Here is a 21,266-nt window from a genome sequence, read left to right as displayed (position 1 = left end):
TAGATCGTGACACAGCGTGTGATGTGACCTTTAATCGGTTTCAAGATGATCCATCATCAGAAGAACAAGGATAACAAATCTCCCAGAATCCAGGAGTGGGTGATCTTTGCTCCTGATTGGCCGCCTCGTGCGTGTCCACTCATGTCCCGTGCCTTCACGTATGACGGTGACGTGTTCCAGATTAATGGGCCAGTTTATAATTAGATTCATGGAGTATTTCTGGAAATAGACCACTTGTGCTGGGCTCCTGGAGTACCCATTCTTGGTTTCTCACTGCCACCTTGTGGATTTTTCGCCCGTGTCAGCGCGCCGCTGGTGTCGTAGGTTACATCTTCACCGCTCAGCACCGATCTGTCTGCACAGAAAGTGTGGAAATAAGATGTTTGTGACAGCTCTATGTTCTGCATTTAATCACACGTGGCGTTGGGACTGCTCGGCGTGGCTTCTTATTGATTCCCCGTTCGATGTGCTGAAATAGAAGAATCCCTCGTGGTGTTCGTGGGGTTCTAACAAATAAATAAATAAACAAGAGCAACAAAATGAGTGTTTCAGGCTCGTGATTGTGTCGCTTTGTGTGATGCCCTCTTGTTTTTTTCCACAAGAGCAAAAAAAAAAAAAAAGCAGCGCTCCCCCCTCCTCCCCCCTTTAAAGATCCTGATCCCTCCTCATGCTCACGGAATCAAACTTCAACTCCATGTTCGTGACTAGGATTCAGACCAGAGCTGTATAGATCCGGAGACAAGCAACCCCCCCCCACAGACCCCAAAAAAGTGGCTCTTTAGGGGGCCGAAAGCGGCGCCATTCAGTGTCACACCTGCAGACTGCTCTGCTGCCTCACAGATATGCTGCACCACTGGAGGTAGCACCGTGAGTCATCCGTGCGCAGTGACAAAAGAAAGACAAAGCTCGCTTTAAATGTCAGCAAATCAAAGTCTCATCAACACAAGCAAGGTCACCTTGTGTCGGATCTAACGGAGAGCCGGGACTCGGGTCTATTGTTTCTTCTTCGTCTTGTTTGAGTGGAAGAGCGCGGCAGGCTCTCGTCCAGGATTCAGTTTAGTCACAAAAAAATTTTCTTTTTCTTTTTTGTTTTTTGGACTGTACCTGTTCACCTGGACACACATAGGCGCGGTAAGTAGCTTCATTCTTCATTTTCAGGGTTTACTGTAGGAAGCCAGCACGCAACAAAAGTCTCCTTTATTGCCATCGATGCTCTAACAGGTGTTTTTATAAAGCGGGAGAAGTTCCTTTGACACTTCTAGGTTTAAATTACACGTTGGCCCAGTTTGCACGCAAATTGCACGTATTTGTTTTTGTTATTTTTGAAAAGGTTTCGAATATAAAAATAATATTTGAATATTTAATAACCGCATGGGGGGAGGGAATGAAGATGCACGTCGTCTATTTCCGTGGGTTGACTTTAACCTGGGCCGGTGAGAGGAATGATCACCTTGAACTAATATTTGTCATTGATATTAGTGTGGCTCAAGCTAATGACTGATTACCAATAAGGCCATGATATTAATTGGAGAAAGTATAAATAAATAAATAATAGTATTAATATTATTATTATTATATTATTTGCATTTTTTTTTACTTTCGGCCTAACATCCAGAAACAATATGGTTAAATGTTTTACATTTTTAATAGCTTAGCCAGAATAATTAGGGTTATTAATAAGCTCTGTTGTGGTAAAAAATAACCATCATTCAGATCTCCTGAGCAGTGAGCGATGTTACTGAAATGATGTGATTCTGTCAGAAAGGGTTTAATTAAATAGTTAACTGTTAGTTGTGCGTAAACGTAAAGTGGTAATGTTTTAGTTATACATTTATTTTTGTAGCTTGGGCTGAGAATTTGAAGCCCCAAATCAACTTGTTAGAGAGACTGTGCCCTTGTCGTCCAGAGTCTCCAAGTTGAGCATCTCTTTCAGTGTTAAAGAGGAAGAGGCACATTTTTGTTTTTTAAGTCATACACGCGGTATTGTTTCTGTTCCCCTGTCATTGGATAGCCCAGAGACAGCTTTGGGAGGGGAATAAAGGAGAAAAAAAAAGTGACCAGGCTTTTTGAGGTGAGGACTTTGGCACAGGGTCTCGGGAGTGATGGCGGCGTCTGCACCCTCCTCTTCTGGCGGCGATCCGGATCCCAACTCGACAAATTTACGGCCACCGGGCTCAAGTAGGTCCATTACAGATAAAATGCTATTTCACGTGTGCTATTTACTTTGTGGGCAATGCCATTAATCATTTTCATCGAGGGAGGGAGAGAAAGAGAGAGTGCGGGTGGTGGTGGTGGTGGTGGAGGGGGGGGGGGGTGGAGAAAGAAAGAGAAAAATTCCGCTGCCATTTGCGAGAGAGAGAGAGAGAGAGAGAGCTTCCTTCGCCACAAATCACCGCTGCATTTCATTCACCATACGGTCCCCTCACCCCCACCCTCCACCCCTCCCGGCATCTGCGTGGCAGACCAGTGCTGCTGTCAGAAAATGATGTCCTCTACTAACATCACACTGCAGGCGATTAGCCTGGAAGACAAGCCCGGAGGAGCACCACCGGAGAGAGAGAGAGAGAGGATTTATTATTATTATTATTATTATTATTATTATTATTATTATTATTATTATTAATTTTATGTTTTTACTCATTTCTAAATTAAAGTGCCTTCATGGAATAATAGAAATTGCGTCTGAAGTTGCTGTTAAAAGCCTGCCCTAATAAATTGCTCCTAATGGCACACTTGAGCGCTGTAGCCTTCGATAAAGGGCACTGTGCAGTCATTTCACTGGCAGCGGTTATACAAGCACGAGTCTGGGGTCTAAAATCATGTAACAGGTGTAGACGTGAAATAAGCACAGATGCTGGTGAATTTAAGGTTTTGCTGTGTTTCTTCCAGTCCTGTGTGATCTTGGATAACCTGTAGGAATGGCTTTGCGCGTGCAGTATATGTGTCTCTAATGCACTGCGCTGGTTGCTTCACATTAGGCCCATGCATTGCCTGGCTTTTCTATATATCTGCACGTCTGCAAATGTATTGTGTGCTTTTAATCCTATATGAAAATGCTTGTTCAGCCTGTTTTTATTTATTTATTTATTTATTTTTCATTTTTCTATTTTTCTTTTCTCTGTCTCATTTCTACTGGCTTGGGGGGGGGGGTCTGTTAAAGTGCGTCCAGTGAGCTGAGCCCAGCGATGATTTATCTAATGAGCCAAAGCAAGGGTTAAATTGGGATGTGGGAATGGGACCGATCACCACCTCCTCCTCCTATCTCCCCACTCCTACCACCCCACCCCTGCACTCCCTCCTCCCCTAAATTGCTGTGTTTTTCTTTTTTTTTCTCGAGGATTTCGCCTTTGCTTCCCATCCAAGGTGCCCCATCCCCTCTCTGGCTGGAAGCACTTGATAACACAGTAATTCTCTATCTGTCACTGGCCGGCAGGCTCATGTCTACCCACGCTTGCATTTTTAACCAGCATCTTTTCACTCAATCAGGCTGGCATGGGATCAAAGAGCTAATTAATTTTAAGTCCTTGCCCAGGTCATGAACGGTGACAGGCGCTGAAAATACAGCACTGCCCCCCAGAGTGCGGCTAAATGTTAAAATACTCCAAAGAAACTATTTCTTTTGCTTTAGCATTCTTCATCATTCTCATTTTCTTCTCATCATTTATTTTCATGTGTAACTGTTCAAGCTAAAAAATAAATAAATGCATTCAAAATGAAAGAGTGCATTTCTTTCTGTGAGGCCGTCTCTAATAGTTTTCCCTCCTTTAAATGTCAGGTTATGATGCTTGGTGTGGAGTTGCGCATGGCTGTACTAGAAAATTGGGGATGAAAATATGTGGTAAGTTCGCCCTTTTTTTCCAATATTATATTTTTTTCTGAATAAATCTGCATCTCTCAATGATCGAAGCTAATATTCTACAAACATGACTGTAGGCTTCACGGCCTGCATCGTTTTACTCGCGGCTCGTTTGGAAACAGCGCTGATTGCTGCTCTAATTAGATTTTTAATTCCCTTCCTCGCGAAAAAAAACCCCGCAAGACTAACCAGCATTATGCAGTTTATTAAATTACCCCCACCCCCCAATATCATCTCGCCATTTTACACAAAATGGGAAAAAATGCTTCAGCTGCCAAAAACCCATCAATTGATGCCCGAGTCAGAGCTGATGAAATTAAAGAGGGAATTATGCGGGATGGATTTTCCGATTTCCACCTTCAGAGTCCATTTGAGCCTGACACTAACTAACCAAGGACAGTTACCATACTGGTGAATGACGCGCACCAGTGCGCGCTACAATTATTTTTTGGTATCTTTCACCGACACGTTTTACTGGTTTTTGTTATGGTCATTAAATAGAATCCACAACTACGCGCCAAAATAGAGAAAGAAACACAAAAACAACGATTTCTTATTTAGAATTAAAGTAAGACTGTAAATGTCAGAGGTTTTTAGCTGTATTATTTTATTTGTATTCATATATTCGTATGAATGTATGACTACTTGTGTTCTCCGCTGCACAGTAAAGTGCACAACGTGTCTTAATAAGAATTTACATCCACTAAACGACAGCCATTTGTTTTTGCCTGGCTGGAGTTTGGTGCTGATGTCACTGGCTTCAACCTCCCAGAGAGGTATCAAACCCCACCCGTCCGTGAATAGGACAGAATGGGAGCCTCTTCTCATTCAAAATAAAGGCAGAGAAAGGACAGAGCGAGAGAGAAAGCGGGAGAGACGAGATAAACTGGAGAAACACGAAAACAGAAGTACTCGTTATTGTGCATGTTATAGTGGGGAAAGCTGCAGCTCTCATCATGTTTGGGAAGTGTTTTCATCCTCCGGACTCCCCTTCTTCATATTTAGGATTCCTGCAGAAGAACAACAATCTGGAGGAGAGGAGCAGGATTGTGAGTTCCTTCAAGGAGCGCACAGCCAAGAACCTGCTGTCCTGCGATAACAGCGGCGGAGAGGCGCGTTTCAGGCGAACAGAGTCCGACTTCTCCAATCTGTACGCCAGAGGTAGGCTTAAAATACAAAGAAAACCCGTATGTTCGTTATATTTTAACATCATCATTATATATTAGGCCTAAATTCACCCATAAACCTGTGGGAAATTCTTGGATTCTTGTGCAAGAATAATTTTCTCAAAAATGTCTTTATTGAATTTGATGGTTTAAGAAAATGAAAACATAAAAGTAATAAGTTGTAGGGAGATCCTGAGGTTTCCAAAAAATAAAAATAAAATTGTAAAACATGTAAAAATCAGAAAGAATAATTAAAAAAAACAAACAAAACACAAATGAATGCAGATGACCTTTGTTATTTTTTTAGAGCTGCTACCTGCCAAAAATGGAGAGGAGCCAACCATGCAGTTCTTGCTGGAGGTCGTGGAAATCCTCACCAGCTACATCCGGAAGACCTTTGACAGGTCTACCAAGGTCCTGGACTTCCACCATCCCCACCAGCTGCTGGAGGGCATCGAGGGCTTCAACCTGGAGCTCTCTGACCAGCCTGAGTCTCTGGAGCAGATCCTAGTGGATTGCAGAGACACGCTAAAATATGGAGTGAGAACAGGTATGAGGCCTGCAGGCTGTAGTGCTAATCAATAACTTTCATTAACTCACACAAATTCTTAGATAATAAAGTGTTTTCTGAGTATCTTTATTGCATCTTCATCAATCGCAGGTCACCCCAGGTTCTTTAACCAGCTCTCCACCGGATTAGATATTGTGGGGTTGGCAGGAGAGTGGCTTACATCTACAGCCAACACTAATATGTGAGTACTCCAATACAGCCGGGATCAGCGCAATAAAAATGTGATGTTTTTGAAGTTATTAGGTTCATTAGATTCAGCCTATTTTAAAGCTCTTTTTTTGTACTCACTGTTTTTAATGGCCCATGAAGAGAGAGGCTCCCAGTAAGAGGAATACTTCAAGGGACATACAGTAATTACTGTGTTTGGCAGAGGAATGCCCAGCATGCTCTAATAGATTGTCAGTCAAGCAAGAAAATAAAGAGCACAAAAGAAGACATTCAGATGGCTACTCACTGGCAGTATTGTCGATGTTGTCCTGCGCTTAGGCTGTGGTCACATAATTCAGCCCTGCAGGCAAACTAAATTGCATATTGATTTGCATTCACAGTTTACATGTTGTCTTTGTTCCATGTGCTGCTGGTTCCTGTGACATAACAATGCCGGGAGAGAAAAATGAGTCTTTTCCCTTCACAGGATCGGTACAGCAGCCATTATTGGGGCTCTGCTCAGTTTTGCTATAGTGCAATCAATCCTGAACGTGAGTTCTAAATGACTCTTTGTCAGAGAAGACTGTGCAGGTGGTCGCAGTCAGGGCTGTAGTCTGTGGACATGTTGGACTGCATTACGTCATACTTTATAGACTGAGAAGAATGAGTGGTGTTTTGCCACCTAATGCGTTCAAAGGGGAAGGAACAAAACATACCATACATAGCAATAGTGCTGCATTTGCATGCATCAGCGTAAAATAAAAAAGATGAGCGATTAGTTTTGTTGGTAATTTCTGCAAAATCTAGCCGATGAATAAAATAACAGGTGGAAATACTTAAACATTGCAGGTCTGTTTATCAGAGCTGGAAGGTCTGAGGGATGTCTGATCAAATCAGTATTGTACATTGTACCAATGTAACAGGGCGAGCTGTATCACTGAGCACCCCAACAAACAGGACTCACAAATCAGTGTCATACTGAAAATGTTACCAAGCTTAGTGAATATGTTCATATAGAGCACGGTTAGATTTCTGTCCACAAATGAAGTTATGCAAGAAAACAAATTTTTATAAAGCAAACATCACAAATTTCTCAGTCCCATTCCAGATATTTATATTTACTGACATCTTCAATACACTCAACGTTAATGGATACATGTCAGTGCACCTGTTTGATCTGCAGTCAAATATCATTTATTTATATAGGAGAAAAAGGACACCTTTATTATTCCTAAGGGGAAATTTATTGTAAAAAAAACAACAAAAACAAAACATCAAACGGGTATTAAATATTCAAAAAAGCAACAGTATGAAATTACTTTTTCCAGTCTATTTTTCCTGCATGTTGGAATACAGAGACATAAACAAGTTAAACTCCTTTGATAGAGGGAGGCTAGGATCAGCCGGGAGGTCATTCGGGGTAACAGTGTAATGATACCTTAAAGTCTCTTATTGGTTTTTTTTTTAGGTTTAGTGACCCGAACGAGCTGAGAATATAATAAAACATTCTCATAAAAGTGCTATCGACATGAAAACGACAAAGCTTGTGATAAAACTACATGTGCTGGTGATTTTTGAACTTCAGGTAGACATCATCCACCTGAACGTCAAAGGTCAGCTTATGTAGAAATCTGTCATGATCCCGAGAAGTGCCGAAGATGAGACGTGCAGAAGCGTCGGATGCCTGGTTTGATTTTAGCCATGGACCTTGTTTCCTGTCTCCTATTAGAAATTAAATGATCTTTAAAAACAAAAAGAAAAAGTGCTTTTACATTACATTACAATCTCACTGTTAAATGGCAATACATGCATCTATCAGCTAAAACCACTTATATACTAAACAGACGAGGAAGGTTGGCAGCATGGACAAGTCATCTGTGAATCACACTGCTTGCACTCCAGAGGAAAATTGGACTTTGCTTGTGATTAAGCTACATAAAAAAGCCGACAGAGGGTTGTAAAAAATGGCTGTTGACATAACTTAATTGTTCATTAAGGTCTTATAGATCAGTCCATTGTTAAGAACAAATTATGGGTTGCCAAACTGAAAAATCCCTTTGCCTCATTGGTCAGCTTAGTTATTCTCCTTCAGCACAATAAATGACGGCAATTTTCTTTTTTTTTTAAAAGTTTATAACCGATCTGTCATCATTTCTGAGCGGAGCTCATCCTTCACAACAGATTATCTAGAGATTAGTGGAGCTTTTAGAGGGTAATAGATGTGAAGGTTTATAGTAGACTAATGCTTTTCAAAGTCTTCTTCCCTCTCATTGGTTGAGACATCAGTCCATCATGTGGCTTTCAAAAAGTACCCTCACCTTTTGTGTTGCTAACAACACCCCTGTGGAGGAGTTGAACCCACGGGTGGAGGTTGCTTACACACCAATTTACCTTTATTAATTACTCTATCAACCCTAATTACCCCTGGCAGATATTGACTGACACTAATAGACTGACAATCACATCCTGGTCTTACATAATCAGAATGAGTGAGCCTCGTCTGCATGAACGAATCTGACTTGTTTATGTTTTTCCCCCTTCATGTTGCCATGGGTCTATACATGTTGAAGATGCTGTGAGTTACAGTGTGACATACTGCAATGTTCCTAATGATTTAGTTACTGTCTTTACATGAATGGATAGATGTTTGTGCAAGCAGAAGAATACTGGTTTGGAGAATTTGGATGAGTCTTTTTGTGCTGCAATTCCAAATTGGCTGTGTGCTTCTTTGAGGTTGTTGGTTTTCATCTTGTTTCGTTATATGACAAATCTTATACAGTCAGGGTGAAGAGAAAGTACACCTTCTTTCAGTTACAAAATTTTAATAACTTCAATTTCAACATGAGGTCTGGACTTTGACCGGTCCTTTGCAGCATCTTGATTCTTTTCTTTTTTACCCATTCTGTTGTAACTTGTCAATTTAGGCCAAACCTTAGGTGCTGGAGCGATAGCCTCACATTTGTCTTTAGAATACTTTGGAGGAGTTTGTGTTGGACTATGTTTGACAAACCTAAATCCTTACCCCTCCACATCCATGCTTGACAGTTGGTATGAGGCGTTTGTGTTGAAGTCTTGTGATTTGTTCAAATCGAACTTTGCAAACCTAGGACACATTGCCATGTTCTTTGGTCACCAGGAGAGGCTTTTTCTTGGCAACCCTTCCAAACCATACTTGTTCAGTCTTTTCCTAATTGTACTATCATGAAGTTTAACATTTAACATGCTACCCATAGCCTGTAGAGTCTGAGATGTAGCTCTCTGTGGGGGGTTTTAAGTTTGTCTGAGCATTGTGTGGTCTGACCTCTGGGTGAATTCGTCCACTCCTTATAACCCCTGATGGGCACATATTGGTCTTATCCTTCCAGAGCTGCAAAATTTCCGCTTAAGATGATCTGCTGTGGTGACCCCTAAAGGCTAAAAGAAGAAGAAGAGCTTTATGGCATACAAAAATAAGATGAATTTCATATTGTTTTTAAGCAGCAGCCAAGTGCTGGCATCTCCAACAACCGTTTTTTCACCCCATGAGTATAACAGATGACTACTTTCCTTTAAAAAATACTCTTTGTTCTGACCAAGACTGGCCCTTTCAGTGTCACCAAAAATTAACTTACTGCTCATGCTGCATACAATTAAAGTATCCAAATGCACTTCATGCTGCCCCTCACCTCACAACTGAGCTGATGTTTTGTTTTTTAATCTAATACTGTCCATCTCTAAAACATTAATTAGAGTTAAAGACTGTGCTACATTTTTAAGTGGAAATCAAACAGCCGGGTTTCATTTACATGTAGCTCTTCAAGTTCTCTGCTTTTGGTTTGGTTCAGGTTCACCTACGAGATCGCCCCCGTTTTTGTGCTAATGGAGCAGCTGACTCTGAAAAAAATGAGAGAGATTGTTGGCTGGCCAGATGGAGAGGGTGATGGGATATTTTCTCCAGGTAAAATCTCAACCAATGATCAACCTCCAATGGAAGCACATGTGCATGAAAACAGTAAAAATGCAATCATCAAACTATACTCATGATGCAAAGTGTCCCATTTTAAAGACAAAAGAAACAGACATTGGGATTATAAAATTACAAATGTGTAAAAAAATAAAAGGTGAGGTTAGTATTAACTGCTTCATATACAGCTGGCTGCTTTACCATTATCAATGTATCATAATTATTTTTAAGTATGTGAATCTACAAAGTTATTAGTAACTGTCAGGGACAAATAAAGAAAGTAGTAGAAGAAGTTTTGCCTTTGAAATATCCATATTATCACATATGTAGCAAATTTTTAAGCCATGTTTTGATTCTGCAGGTGGAGCAATTTCCAACATGTACAGTGTGATGATTGCCAGATACAAGTTCTTCCCAGAAGTGAAGACCAAAGGCATGGCAGCTGCACCCAGACTGGTCCTCTTCACCTCAGAGCATGTTAGTCAAACACTAACGGTGTCACTGAATATTAACATCTCACCACCGGAGCATATTTACATTAGGTGGGCAAATAAATATCAGCATCATAGTGATGAGTGATGAACTCCTGTCCCTGCAGAGCCACTACTCCATCAAGAAAGCAAGCGCAGCTCTGGGCTTCGGAACAGAGAACCTGATCCTTTTGAACACAGATGAAAGGTTTGTTTTGTTATTTAACCTACCTGCACATAGTTTAGGAAAAATATTTAACATCTAGATGAGATACTACTGCATATCCTCTTCTTTTCCAGAGGGAGAGTCATTCCTGATGACTTAGAAGCCAAAGTAATAGAGGCCAAGCGAAAGGTAAATGTCTGCAGCAATGACTCAGATATCGCCCTGCTAACATTTTTATTCCCTCTGTTCAGCTACTGCTTAAAATAAGAAACACTTACATGAGCTGCAGAATTTGCTTGTAGCAAAGAAAACACTCGGTATGCTGGAGCAGTGAGGCTATTTCAATAAAGTTAATGCTTCTGTCTGTTCACATACGACGCTCCCTCTGCTTTTAAGTATCTCTTTCCTTCAAAGGCAAAGTGATGCGTAGACTAGAAGAAATGGGGAAGCAATTTTGCCCCAACAATAGGTGCAGATGGAAAGAGAGCGTCATTTGAGCAACGTGTTTTAGCCGATCTCTTTGATGTCAACAATCAGGCAGAAAGAAAAGAACATAACAACCTGAATTCAACCAAGAATTGTCTTTTTTTGTTGTTGTGTGTGCTGTGCCTTTGCATCGTAGGGGTATGTTCCACTGTTTGTGACTGCCACCGCTGGTACCACCGTCTACGGAGCCTTTGATCCCATCAATGAAATTGCCGACATCTGTGAAAAGTACAATATGTGGCTTCATGTGGATGTAAGAGAATATTGATCTCCAAGGAAAAAATGAACACAAAGCTGTACAAATCAGCAGTCTGCTGTGGCATTATGATCAATATCAATATGTTCAGTGTTATTACCATGTTGTGACCCGTGCAGGGTGCGTGGGGAGGAGGTTTGCTGATGTCCAGGAAACACAGACACAAGCTGAATGGAGTGGAGAGGTAAATGAACACATCGCCTGAACTTGCAAACACGGGTTTAGACGAATTTCTTGCACATCTGCTTCACTACTCAGCCTGTAAAAAGCAGCATCTTTTCCTATATTATTTAAGACAGTCATTTTGTCTAATGAGCACAAATCAAGAGCTTGCCTACCAGGCGTTTTCAAGCTGCATATAATGAGAAAAAAATCTCAACACTCTAATTTAACAAAGGAAGCACACTTTACTCAAAACACACAAAGAGAAAGACAAGAGTCAGGCGATAAGAGGGCCAAAACAAGAATCTGAATGCCTTGTGAAGCACGACAAGCAAAAAAAAAAACCCCAAAAGTTCTGGATAGCTGTTTCATGACGATCTCAGCTATGTCGTGTTAGTGAAAAGAGGCATTCTTGGTGACCTCATTTATTCTTTCAGCCACTTAAAAAATTTAGGTGCTGGAAATTATGTAACTTTGAGCTTTTCAGAGAAGACCAGCAGGCCAGAATATACAGGCACATACAGATGAGTAGCATATATTGTGATAAATGTGATCAAATTTACAGAGAGAGAAAATAATGAGGTGCAGAGCCTTAAGACAGCCCATATGTCTTTTTCTTTCTTTTTTTGAGTATTATATGTTCTGTCATTGAGAATTTTAAACATTCCTGTCTCAATAAGATGTAAGAAGAGTGCAAGTCCTAAAAAAAACAGGCAAAGATTTTGAAAAATGTTTCAAAACTTGTCAAAAGAGGCACTGTCTGGCATTCAAGAAGTATTTTTTATTTGCTTTTTGGGAAAGTTTGACAATAGTTGCATTGAACATAAATAGGCAAACCCAGAGAGACACATCAGTAATTTCAAAGATACTAAGAGACACCATTTGATTGAAATCAGTGTCTTTAGTAGAGTGTGTTTCTTTGGCCAGAGAGGAAACTGGAAAATCTGTATTTTAGTCTTAAGCCAAGAGTGCAATCTGTTCTCAGCTCCAGCTACAGATTGCAGACTCCATATTTCAAAATGCAAACATGCAAAATTATTACATTCAAATCTTGAGAGGGTCGGTGTCGTTTTACCTTTCACTACCAGACTCCATAAGCACACACACACACACATTTCCACACCCTCACAGAGCTGTGTTTACTGTTTCAATATCTCTGCAGGGCCAACTCAGTCACCTGGAACCCTCACAAGATGATGGGAGTGCCACTGCAGTGCTCTGCCATTCTAGTCAGAGAGCGGGTGAGTATGTGTTTGTTTCACTTTCCTGCTCCGCACTATACCACCTCTGCACACACAAACGAATCTGTGCACTTTCACCAAAACCATCTTGTTCATGTCTCATCACGATCGCTTCCGTTGCAGGGACTGTTACAAGGCTGCAACTCTATGTGTGCTGGATACCTCTTCCAGCCAGACAAACAGTACGACGTTACATACGACACCGGTGACAAAGCCATTCAGTGTGGGCGGCATGTCGATATCTTCAAGTTCTGGCTGATGTGGAAGGCAAAGGTGTGCTTTAATCTGCAGGGCTTCTGTCAGCTTTGCTGCCATATGCAGAAGCAGATGGTAACAGCTTCTTTTTTTCCCCTTACAGGGAACAGTAGGATTTGAGCAGCATATTGATAAGTGCCTGGATCTGTCAGCCTACCTCTACAATAAAATCAAAAACAGAGAGGGATTCAAGATGGTGTTCAAAGGAGAGGTGAGATGACTGTTTCCACAGCAAACATTTTAAAAATGAACATCCAGAGATTCCCTGCAGCGCTAACTCGAACAGATGAAAAATGTCTGTGCTTTATTTTATCCGAGTTTTCTGCTCCACAAAAGATATTTTTCATTTGTGATGAATAACCGCAATAATTCAGCACTTGATGCCTTAATTTGGTTTTGGGATTGATTGGGTCGCTTTGCTTTGCTGACATGTTGACAAGAAACGCTGAAAATACAGAAGGCAGCTTTTTATCAGCACTCATTACAAATGTTGTTCCCATTTTCTCTTATCAGCCGCAGCACACTAATGTCTGCTTCTGGTACATTCCACCGAGCCTGCGCAGTTTACCTGATGGTGAAGAGAGACGTCAGAGGTTGCACAAGGTAATTACTCCTCAATCTGCAGCTCCCCTGCTCTCTTAGATTGATTTACGCACCACTTTTCTGCCAGGTTTTATGGATTCATAAAGTCAAATATGAATATGTATACATATACATTTGCTTTGAATGTATTCTCTCATTGACCACTTTGTTAGGTACACCTTGCCAGTACCAAGTTGGTCAGTCTTTTACTTTCAGAACTGGATTAATTAATTGTAGTGTAGATTCAACAGGGTGCTGGAAACATTCCTCAGTGATCTTGGTCCATATTGATGAGAACACACGGTCGACTTTTCAGCTGAACATCATTGATGTGATTGAGATCTGGTGACTGTGGAGTGAACTCGTTGTCATGTTCAAGAAGCCAGCTTGAGATGATTTGATGACTTTGACTGTTCTTTAGCAACAACAGCCTGAACCAGCCATACGAGACAGAATGGATCTATGCTTTAATTTTATTTACACAAGATTCTGACTCTACCGTCTGAATGCTGCAGCACAAATTCATCCTAGTGTGGTCTTCTGCTGCTGTAGCCCATGTGCTTTGTGGTTCAACATGCTGTGTATTCAGAAATGCTCTTCTGCATACCTTGGTTGTAATGAGTGGTTATTTATTTTAGTGGTCACTGTTGCTTTCCTACCATCTTGAAGCAGTCTGGTCATTCTCCTCTGACGTTTGGCCTCAAGAAGATATTTTCACTCACTGGATATTTTTGGGGTTTTTGACCATTCCCGGTGAATTCTGGAGATCGTTATGTGGGAACATTATTTGTTTCTGAAATACTCAGATTAGCCCATGTGGCACCAAGAAACATGCAACATTTAAAGTCACTTAAATCACCTTTGTTTGTCATTCTGATGCTCGGTTTGAAAATTCAGCATGTCGTCGTGACAATGTCTACATGCCTAATGCACTGAGTAGCTGCAATGTGATTGGCTGATTATATAGGTGGTGTGGCAGGTTAGTGTTTTGATCATTCTGAACTTTTTTTTTTTTTTTTTTTTTTTTTTGCAACAGGTGGCTCCGAAGATCAAAGCAATGATGATGGAGTCTGGCACTACGATGGTGGGTTACCAGCCACAAGGAGATAAGGTCAACTTCTTTCGCATGGTCATCTCCAACCCTGCCGCCACCAGGTCAGACATCGATTTCCTGGTCGAGGAGATTGAGCGACTGGGGCATGACTTGTAAGAGTCATACCTGTATTTTTTTTCTTAACATTTTGTCTTTTCCAACTCTGGAGAGACTCAGGCTTGGCTTCGTATCCCGTCTATCTCCTCAAGACATATAGAGATGTTGCTTATGGGTCTTTTCTGCTAATGCACAACAAATAATAACGCCATGCCCTGTGTGTTTCTGTCTCTTGTCTTTTGCAACCGTGACATATACTTAACATATTTGCACAACAGGTTCTCTGAGTGAAAAGGTTTAAGAACAGTGGTATTCTTGATAAAAACATACATGAAGAGGAGATGAAGCTGAGTTTAACATGGGTTACTTTTTCAATGAAATATGCAATAGCAAGAATGTCTGAACACTTGATGATTCTGTATATAGCTGCTATGAAAAATGAAAGACTGGTCAGGATCTAAAATTTTAAATATTTTTTTCACAGATGACAGTTCGGGGCGCTATATAGTATATATGTACTATATGTGATAATTATCATTCGATAAAAGGTAAATATTAAGACAGTTGCACCATGACATTTTAGCTAATATTTCCCTTTGATATACACAAGTGGGAATATATATATAACACAGTCACTGTAACAGGTTCTGTACTTGGTTGCTGTGTTTTTAGAATTTTTTGTGTAGATTGTGTAAAGTACTGTTACATTGCCTTTGTGCCAAATGTGTCCTAGTTTTACAGTGAGAAAATCCTATATGTAAATCAACCATATGTTATGTGGTAGCTACATGACTTTATTTATATTGAGAGATTATAATTGTGAATAGGTTGTCTGCTATTTGTAACCTGCCTTCCTTCCTTTTTGGGAAACGCTGCTGTATTATATCGCAATGTTTTGAATAACAGTCATGTCTTTTAGTGTATTTGTGAACCAAAGAAGAGTTATGAATATGTACATGTTCCTTGTTCTCCCTTACAGAGAGACTCAGATGTTTATATAAGAGTACTTCATTTAATGCCTCTAACTTTAGTGCAATCAGTGTTGTGTAACCGTGCAATGTCATTGTGATTCACTGACTGGCAGTGTGGCCACTACTGCCGGTGCTTTGTTAATGATAAAAAAGCACAATGCTAAACTTTGATCGTGGGGCAGCTTTGATTCGAGGGACACATGATTGTCTGTATTATAATGTGTGGAGTGGAGTAAAAGTATAATATGCAAACTTTTGTCTGTCTGAACGTCGTCGCCATAGGAATGTTTTTGTGTTGAGAAATGGGGATTGTTTATCATAGTATGTTTTGCCTGAACAATGAAGTGCACAGTGTTTGCTACTATAACAAGCCTTATTAAACAACTGTACACTCCCGAATTAGAGGGACGCAATGTCTCTTGTCATATTCAATGTAAGTACTTTGGCAAATCATTTGCAAAGTATTACTGGTGTATCTACAAGGCTAATAAAAACACAAGCTTTAGGGTGTCTGTGATCACAGTTCTTTGTCAGAATGGCTTTTTTAGGTTAACAAAACTGGTGTTACATCTTTATTCCTTTAGGTTGAACAGACCCCACTGTTGTACATACAATAATAGTTATAATTATTATTATTATAAAGTAAGCATTTTTCTTCTATAACAATCCAGTTATATTCAACAAACATCCAATCCCTTTACCAGAAACTGGGCTTCCACATTGTGCACATTGAGGGAGAAAAAAATACAGAAATGATCTCAAAGTATTACAAATACATCAAATAAAGAAAAGTTGTGTGTTTTATGGTTATGTGAATTGACTATATGTAATATACACTGCATAACTGAGACATCCCAGTGATAATAGAAGTCCAAAGTGGTCCCAGTGGGTAATAAATTGATTAAGAGCTGTAACCCCCTTTACCTGGAAGACTGGCTCCACCAGATTCCAAACTCAACATCAGAGGTCTCTGTTCAGAAAATGCAGTGCTGGGAAAGCTACGGTGCTTCTAGATAACCCAAGCTTGAGGAAGACACCCATACACCACCAGGTTTTTTTGATAGAATATGCAGTAATGTGCCTTATTGTGTGAATGCAGTTGTAGTCAAAATGTCAAAAATGTAGTTTGTGTAGTTTTGTCTCCGTACACCATCACAGGAGATTTTTAATGAAACAATTAAGATATGATTGAAGTGCAGACTTTCTGCTTTATTTCAAATTCTCACGAATAATGGGACAAATGACTGACAAGCATTCTCATGGCCAGGTGAGGTGTTCTTGCTTGTACAACTGAAATGTATGTTGACATTATTGTAAAAGTCTACAATCAAGAGAATCCTTCATGAATGGAAATATAGAGGGTTTACAACAAAGTGCAAGCCAGTGGTTACACGCAAGAACAGAACGACCAGAATATAGACTTTGCATCTACATCTAAAAGATCCTGCAAGGCTCTGAAAAAGAATCTTTGGACCGATGAAATCAAGATTCATTTGAGCCAGAATGATGGGAAACAGCTCATGATATGAAATTATACCACATAATCTGTTAAACATGACGGAGACATGAGCATGTAGGGCTGCCAACAGTATTGGGTCACTAGTGTTCATTGATGATGTAACTGCTGATAGAAGTCAGTGACTAAATGGGATTTTCATCCAAGTATAAAAAACAATCCTTCTGTTAGTTTGTTCAGTCAATTTGAATGATGTGTATAAAAATCTCTGTGATTCCCAAACATCTAGAAAGATAATTGTCCAACAACTTATGGACCTATTGGTGTCGCCATAAAGATGCACTTTAAAGTAATAAACAGTTTATGGACACAGTAGGAACACTAAAATAAACGATTGAAACAGATGATAATATTATACAGTAAAGCTTAATTTAACAACACTGTAAAATGACGGTTTAATGCTGGACAGTCCAGCTGCCAGTATTTTGCTGTAATTTAATAGGATATTTTTACTGTGTATAGTGCTGTAACTTTATTGTCACTTAGATGACAGACAGGTTTCTAGGATATCTCATCAGTTCATCATCATAATGATTTTTCATCATGTTTTCACAAAAGAAAAAAAAGGCCTCCAGGATATTCACGGTCCAAAGATTTATTGAATGCATCAAAATGGGTAAGACGTAAAGGATCACTGATAACTAAACTGAACATATGAAAAAAAATGTAGCAGAATATTTGGAGAAAAGAAAGAGAAGCTGACATGATTTTCCCCTTTATTTCTTCTGGTACATCTTTCCAGTCCACTTAGCTGTCACCAGTCGCCGGTCAGATTAATCACCCTGGAGGGACTTTTTATTGGCTGACCATCTCACAGCTGAGATTTCCTGAGCGACCCCTGCCAATCCTTTCACTTCTCTCATCACTCACACTTTTATCATAAAATGCATTAGACTGTGGTTTCTTAACATTTCCCCCCCGCAGAGCCCATTTCGAGGATCTGCCTGGCTGTGTTTTATTTCGACTGTTTTAGCGGCTCTCCTCCCTTCCTCCACCCGGCAGACGCTGGTTCTTCGTTTCACGCTTCAGTGCAGCGATCATTACAGAGCTGATGTCAGGGGTTGCTTTGTAAAGTTACAGAGAGCAGAGAATTAAAGGAATAATCATGTATTTCAAAAGAAATAATCACTTCTTGCCACATCTACAAGGGGGAGAGCTTTTTCTTTTGGCTTGCAGCTCTATGGATGGGGGCATTGTTGAAGGTTAAATGTGCCAAAGGATAATAACATGGCTAATTTGGGAGCAGGTGCTGGAGAATGTTATAATGATTAAATGCAAATGAAACCCAATCTTCAGCTACTATAGGCTGTTACAGTCTAGTAACTCCGGACTGGATGCTCCTCATCATCAGACAAGTAAGACTATCCCATTAATACATGTAATGTGGAAAGAGGAGGTTTATGGTTGATTTACACTATAGAAACAATATTTGAAGGACTTTGATCCAATATCAGTAACTCCATCAGTTTTAATTATAGGCATAATTAAACATTGGTGAAAAGAAGATTAGGGGGAGTGAAATAAAAGGAGGATGTAGCAGCTCTGTTTTCGCAGTAATCTGTGCAGTGTGGCCAGCCCGCCTCTCTAAACACCAGACCGTGAAACACTTAATGTCTGTCTCTGAACTAGTCTGTTCACCCTCCATTTCACACCTGGCACACACGCGCTGAGGATTCAGCACTCGTTATGAGACTGCAAGTGAAGTGAAATAAAAGGCTGTGATCATTCTCTCTGCGTTTTTGTTTCCGTGGTTTGGTTTTGTTTTCTTCATTTCCACAGCGGACACATTTTTAGTTTAGTTGAATATTTTGTGGTTAATGCAGAAGTTTCCTCCTACACCCACTTTACCCATCCAGCCCCCCTCAGCTGCTGCTCCCCTCTCTTATATATCTATGATTCTTGTCAGTGGTTTCCCAATGTGCCAAATATATCTCCCACCCCTGGGAATCACTGCCACATTAGCTTCCTGATAGATACTGACAGTCCCATTGTGTGAGGCAAGTCTAATGAAATGATGATGATGATGATATTGACTGCAGGCTGCTTGCCAGCCCTCACCCTCCCCCTCCCACTTCTTTTTTCTCCACACAACATCAATACACACATGCAGCAAACAATTTATGTTTTATTATCAAAAGTAAAAATGTTCCTGCTTCTATTCTTTTTGGTTAAGGGCGATAATCCTGTGCTCCTCTCTCCTTTAAAAGGTGTTTATGTGCTAATGAAATCCGTGCATGCTCTCAAATTCAAGCCAAACGGCAGCCTCGCTTGACAACAGGGTGATAAGAGAATCAATTATCAAACCTTGGCGCCTTTCACTTCTAAAGTAATTATAATGGGTTAAACTTATCTAAATAGCTTGCTCTTATTGACTGCGCGCCCCCAGCTTGATTAATCCTGGCAGAAAGTAGAAAATTAATAGTGCAGAGACTGTAACTTGCTCGTCTCCATAGCTGGGGAGTGTAAACCTAATGTGGTGCTTGTTAAAATTGAAAGGCTGCTAGTAAATGTCTCTGCTGGACATTTTCTAAAGGAATAAGCGCAAGCCCTGGAGCAATTACAAAGCAGCTTACCAAGTTTCCCCATGGTGATTGCTACCACGCATGCTAGATGAACTAAAAAACCCCTCGGCAAAAGTGTTGGCGCTGTTTTCTGCACAATACCACACAGTGAACCATCATAGTTTTCCTCTTTTGAACAGGAACAATAGTGCGGGAAACGTGTGTCTGGCCATGCTGCTTAAATTAAAATGATAAACAGCAACAATAATAATAATAACGCAACAAAGGCCTGTCCAGGTATTTGGCTCCACTGCTTTGTCATCTTAACGCAGGTCTTTCTAATTCACTTAGCATTTTATCTCTACCTCCCAGAACAGCAGAGTACATTATGTCAGCAGAGAGCATGTATTTATTAGATGCTTTCATGCTACAAAAACTGACCTCTCGCAGATGCTCGGCATTAAGCAAGTAACCCTGACAGTAATGGCTTTTTATGTTTGTAGCTCTGGCTTTGCTTTCTGTGTCGAAATGCAGTGTACGTGTTCATGTGTGCATGTTTGTGTGTGTGTGTGGACACCAGAGAGGGGCCATTAATGTCTTCCTCACCAGCTCAAACTAGGAATCTGTGGTAAAAACGCCTGAACAAAAGGACGGTGCATTTCTTTGCAGCTTTAGCTGTAAATTCGTTGAGGGACTGAAGAAGTATAAATCTGAGAACCAGATCCAGATCAGTGATTGTGCAGTTTTCAGGCGTCAGCAAGCTGCTGCTGAAATACAGCGTTTATTTATCTGCTTCTGGAAGGAGCAAGCGTCAACATGTAAAGTATATTTCTAACTGGCATACAAGGTGACACGAGGAATCGCTGTGTACAATGAAAGGTTTAAGTGTGAATGAATGGTTTATTAGCATGCTGTTGATCACAGTGCATGATAAATGAAAGGGACATGAAGCCAAAGGCCTTCAACTTCATAAATAGCATAAAATAAGAAAATAACATAAAATAATGATAAGTAATCATAATAATAATGAGAATAAGTAATGCAAATAGTCAATACATTACAATTTGGCCAGTGATAAAAATGGTAATCACCAGGGAGTTTTTAAATCAAAGAATTTATTGTGCTTTTATCTGAAAAGTTGTTCCAGCTACTGATATCATATTGCTTTTAAATGGAATTTGAAATAAAATGCTTATTTACTTAGAAGATTGAACACATGAGTTGTTTACATTTTTCTTGAAGCAATGATGAAGTCTTATATTCTAGCAGCAGCTATATTTGCATAAACTCCTCATGGCCACTTAAAGGACAAGCGGCTGCCATCTCTTCATCCATCCGGACCTTGATTATTTGGGCCGAAGTACTCACACACACGCCCGCACTCAGTGCCATACACTCTCTTTATTTTGCTGGCCAGCTAATACCATTGGGTTTTTTTTGTTTGTTTTGTTTTGTTTGCATTCACAAAGACTATCCAAAGACATTTTGGTTATTGTCAAATAGACACTCTCTGATTACGGACTGAGGAGGTTGTGGTGTTACAACCCCAGGACTGAGAAAAAGGACTCTACATAATATATTCACTTGTCTCCTGGTTAGAAGTGACTATTGATGGAAATATTTTTCTTCTTCTTGTCTTTGTTTACATTGTATCCCAGAGAAGTTTTAAGTTGTTCAGGTTGAAACATTTGCACTTAAAGTCGGTTAAGTTTCCTTTGATATATCAGTGTCAAGCTGATGTTTAAGAGGGTATGTTAAGGACAGATGTGCTCCAGTCCATCAATCCTTTAAAGTGCTGGACACCGATGGTAAATTGCCATCAGGCCC

The 21,266-nt window shown here is 40.2% G+C and overlaps 1 protein-coding gene across 1 annotated transcript; it reads left to right on the top strand.

The window, feature by feature from the left end:
• Positions 1 to 652: 652 nt before the first annotated feature.
• LOC113008015 (glutamate decarboxylase 1) lies at positions 653 to 15,932 on the top strand. Its single transcript, XM_026145120.1, has 17 exons — positions 653 to 1,131; positions 2,012 to 2,178; positions 3,776 to 3,838; positions 4,862 to 5,017; positions 5,330 to 5,572; positions 5,684 to 5,774; positions 9,565 to 9,677; positions 10,045 to 10,160; positions 10,282 to 10,361; positions 10,454 to 10,508; positions 10,942 to 11,058; positions 11,181 to 11,245; positions 12,386 to 12,464; positions 12,588 to 12,737; positions 12,823 to 12,930; positions 13,233 to 13,322; positions 14,338 to 15,932. Exons 2-17 carry the CDS (start codon positions 2,103 to 2,105, stop codon positions 14,509 to 14,511), a joined length of 1,776 nt encoding a protein of 591 aa, XP_026000905.1. The 5' UTR covers positions 653 to 1,131; positions 2,012 to 2,102; the 3' UTR covers positions 14,512 to 15,932.
• Positions 15,933 to 21,266: the final 5,334 nt, after the last annotated feature.

Source organism: Astatotilapia calliptera, chromosome 16 (assembly GCF_900246225.1).
Source record: "Astatotilapia calliptera chromosome 16, fAstCal1.2, whole genome shotgun sequence".
NCBI lineage: Eukaryota > Metazoa > Chordata > Actinopteri > Cichliformes > Cichlidae > Astatotilapia > Astatotilapia calliptera.
This window is presented reverse-complemented; position numbering and strand designations above follow the sequence as displayed.

What these genes read in the sequence shown, in the direction of transcription:
- LOC113008015 (XM_026145120.1), top strand. Translation starts at nt 2,103, where the DNA reads ATGGCGGCGTCTGCACCCTCCTCTTCTGGCGGCGATCCGGATCCCAAC. An exon ending in CTCCAATCTGTACGCCAGAG is followed by an intron (nt 5,018 to 5,329) that starts GTAGGCTTAAAA and finishes TTATTTTTTTAG; the next exon opens with AGCTGCTACCTGCCAAAAAT. An exon ending in TGATGGGATATTTTCTCCAG is followed by an intron (nt 9,678 to 10,044) that starts GTAAAATCTCAA and finishes TTGATTCTGCAG; the next exon opens with GTGGAGCAATTTCCAACATG.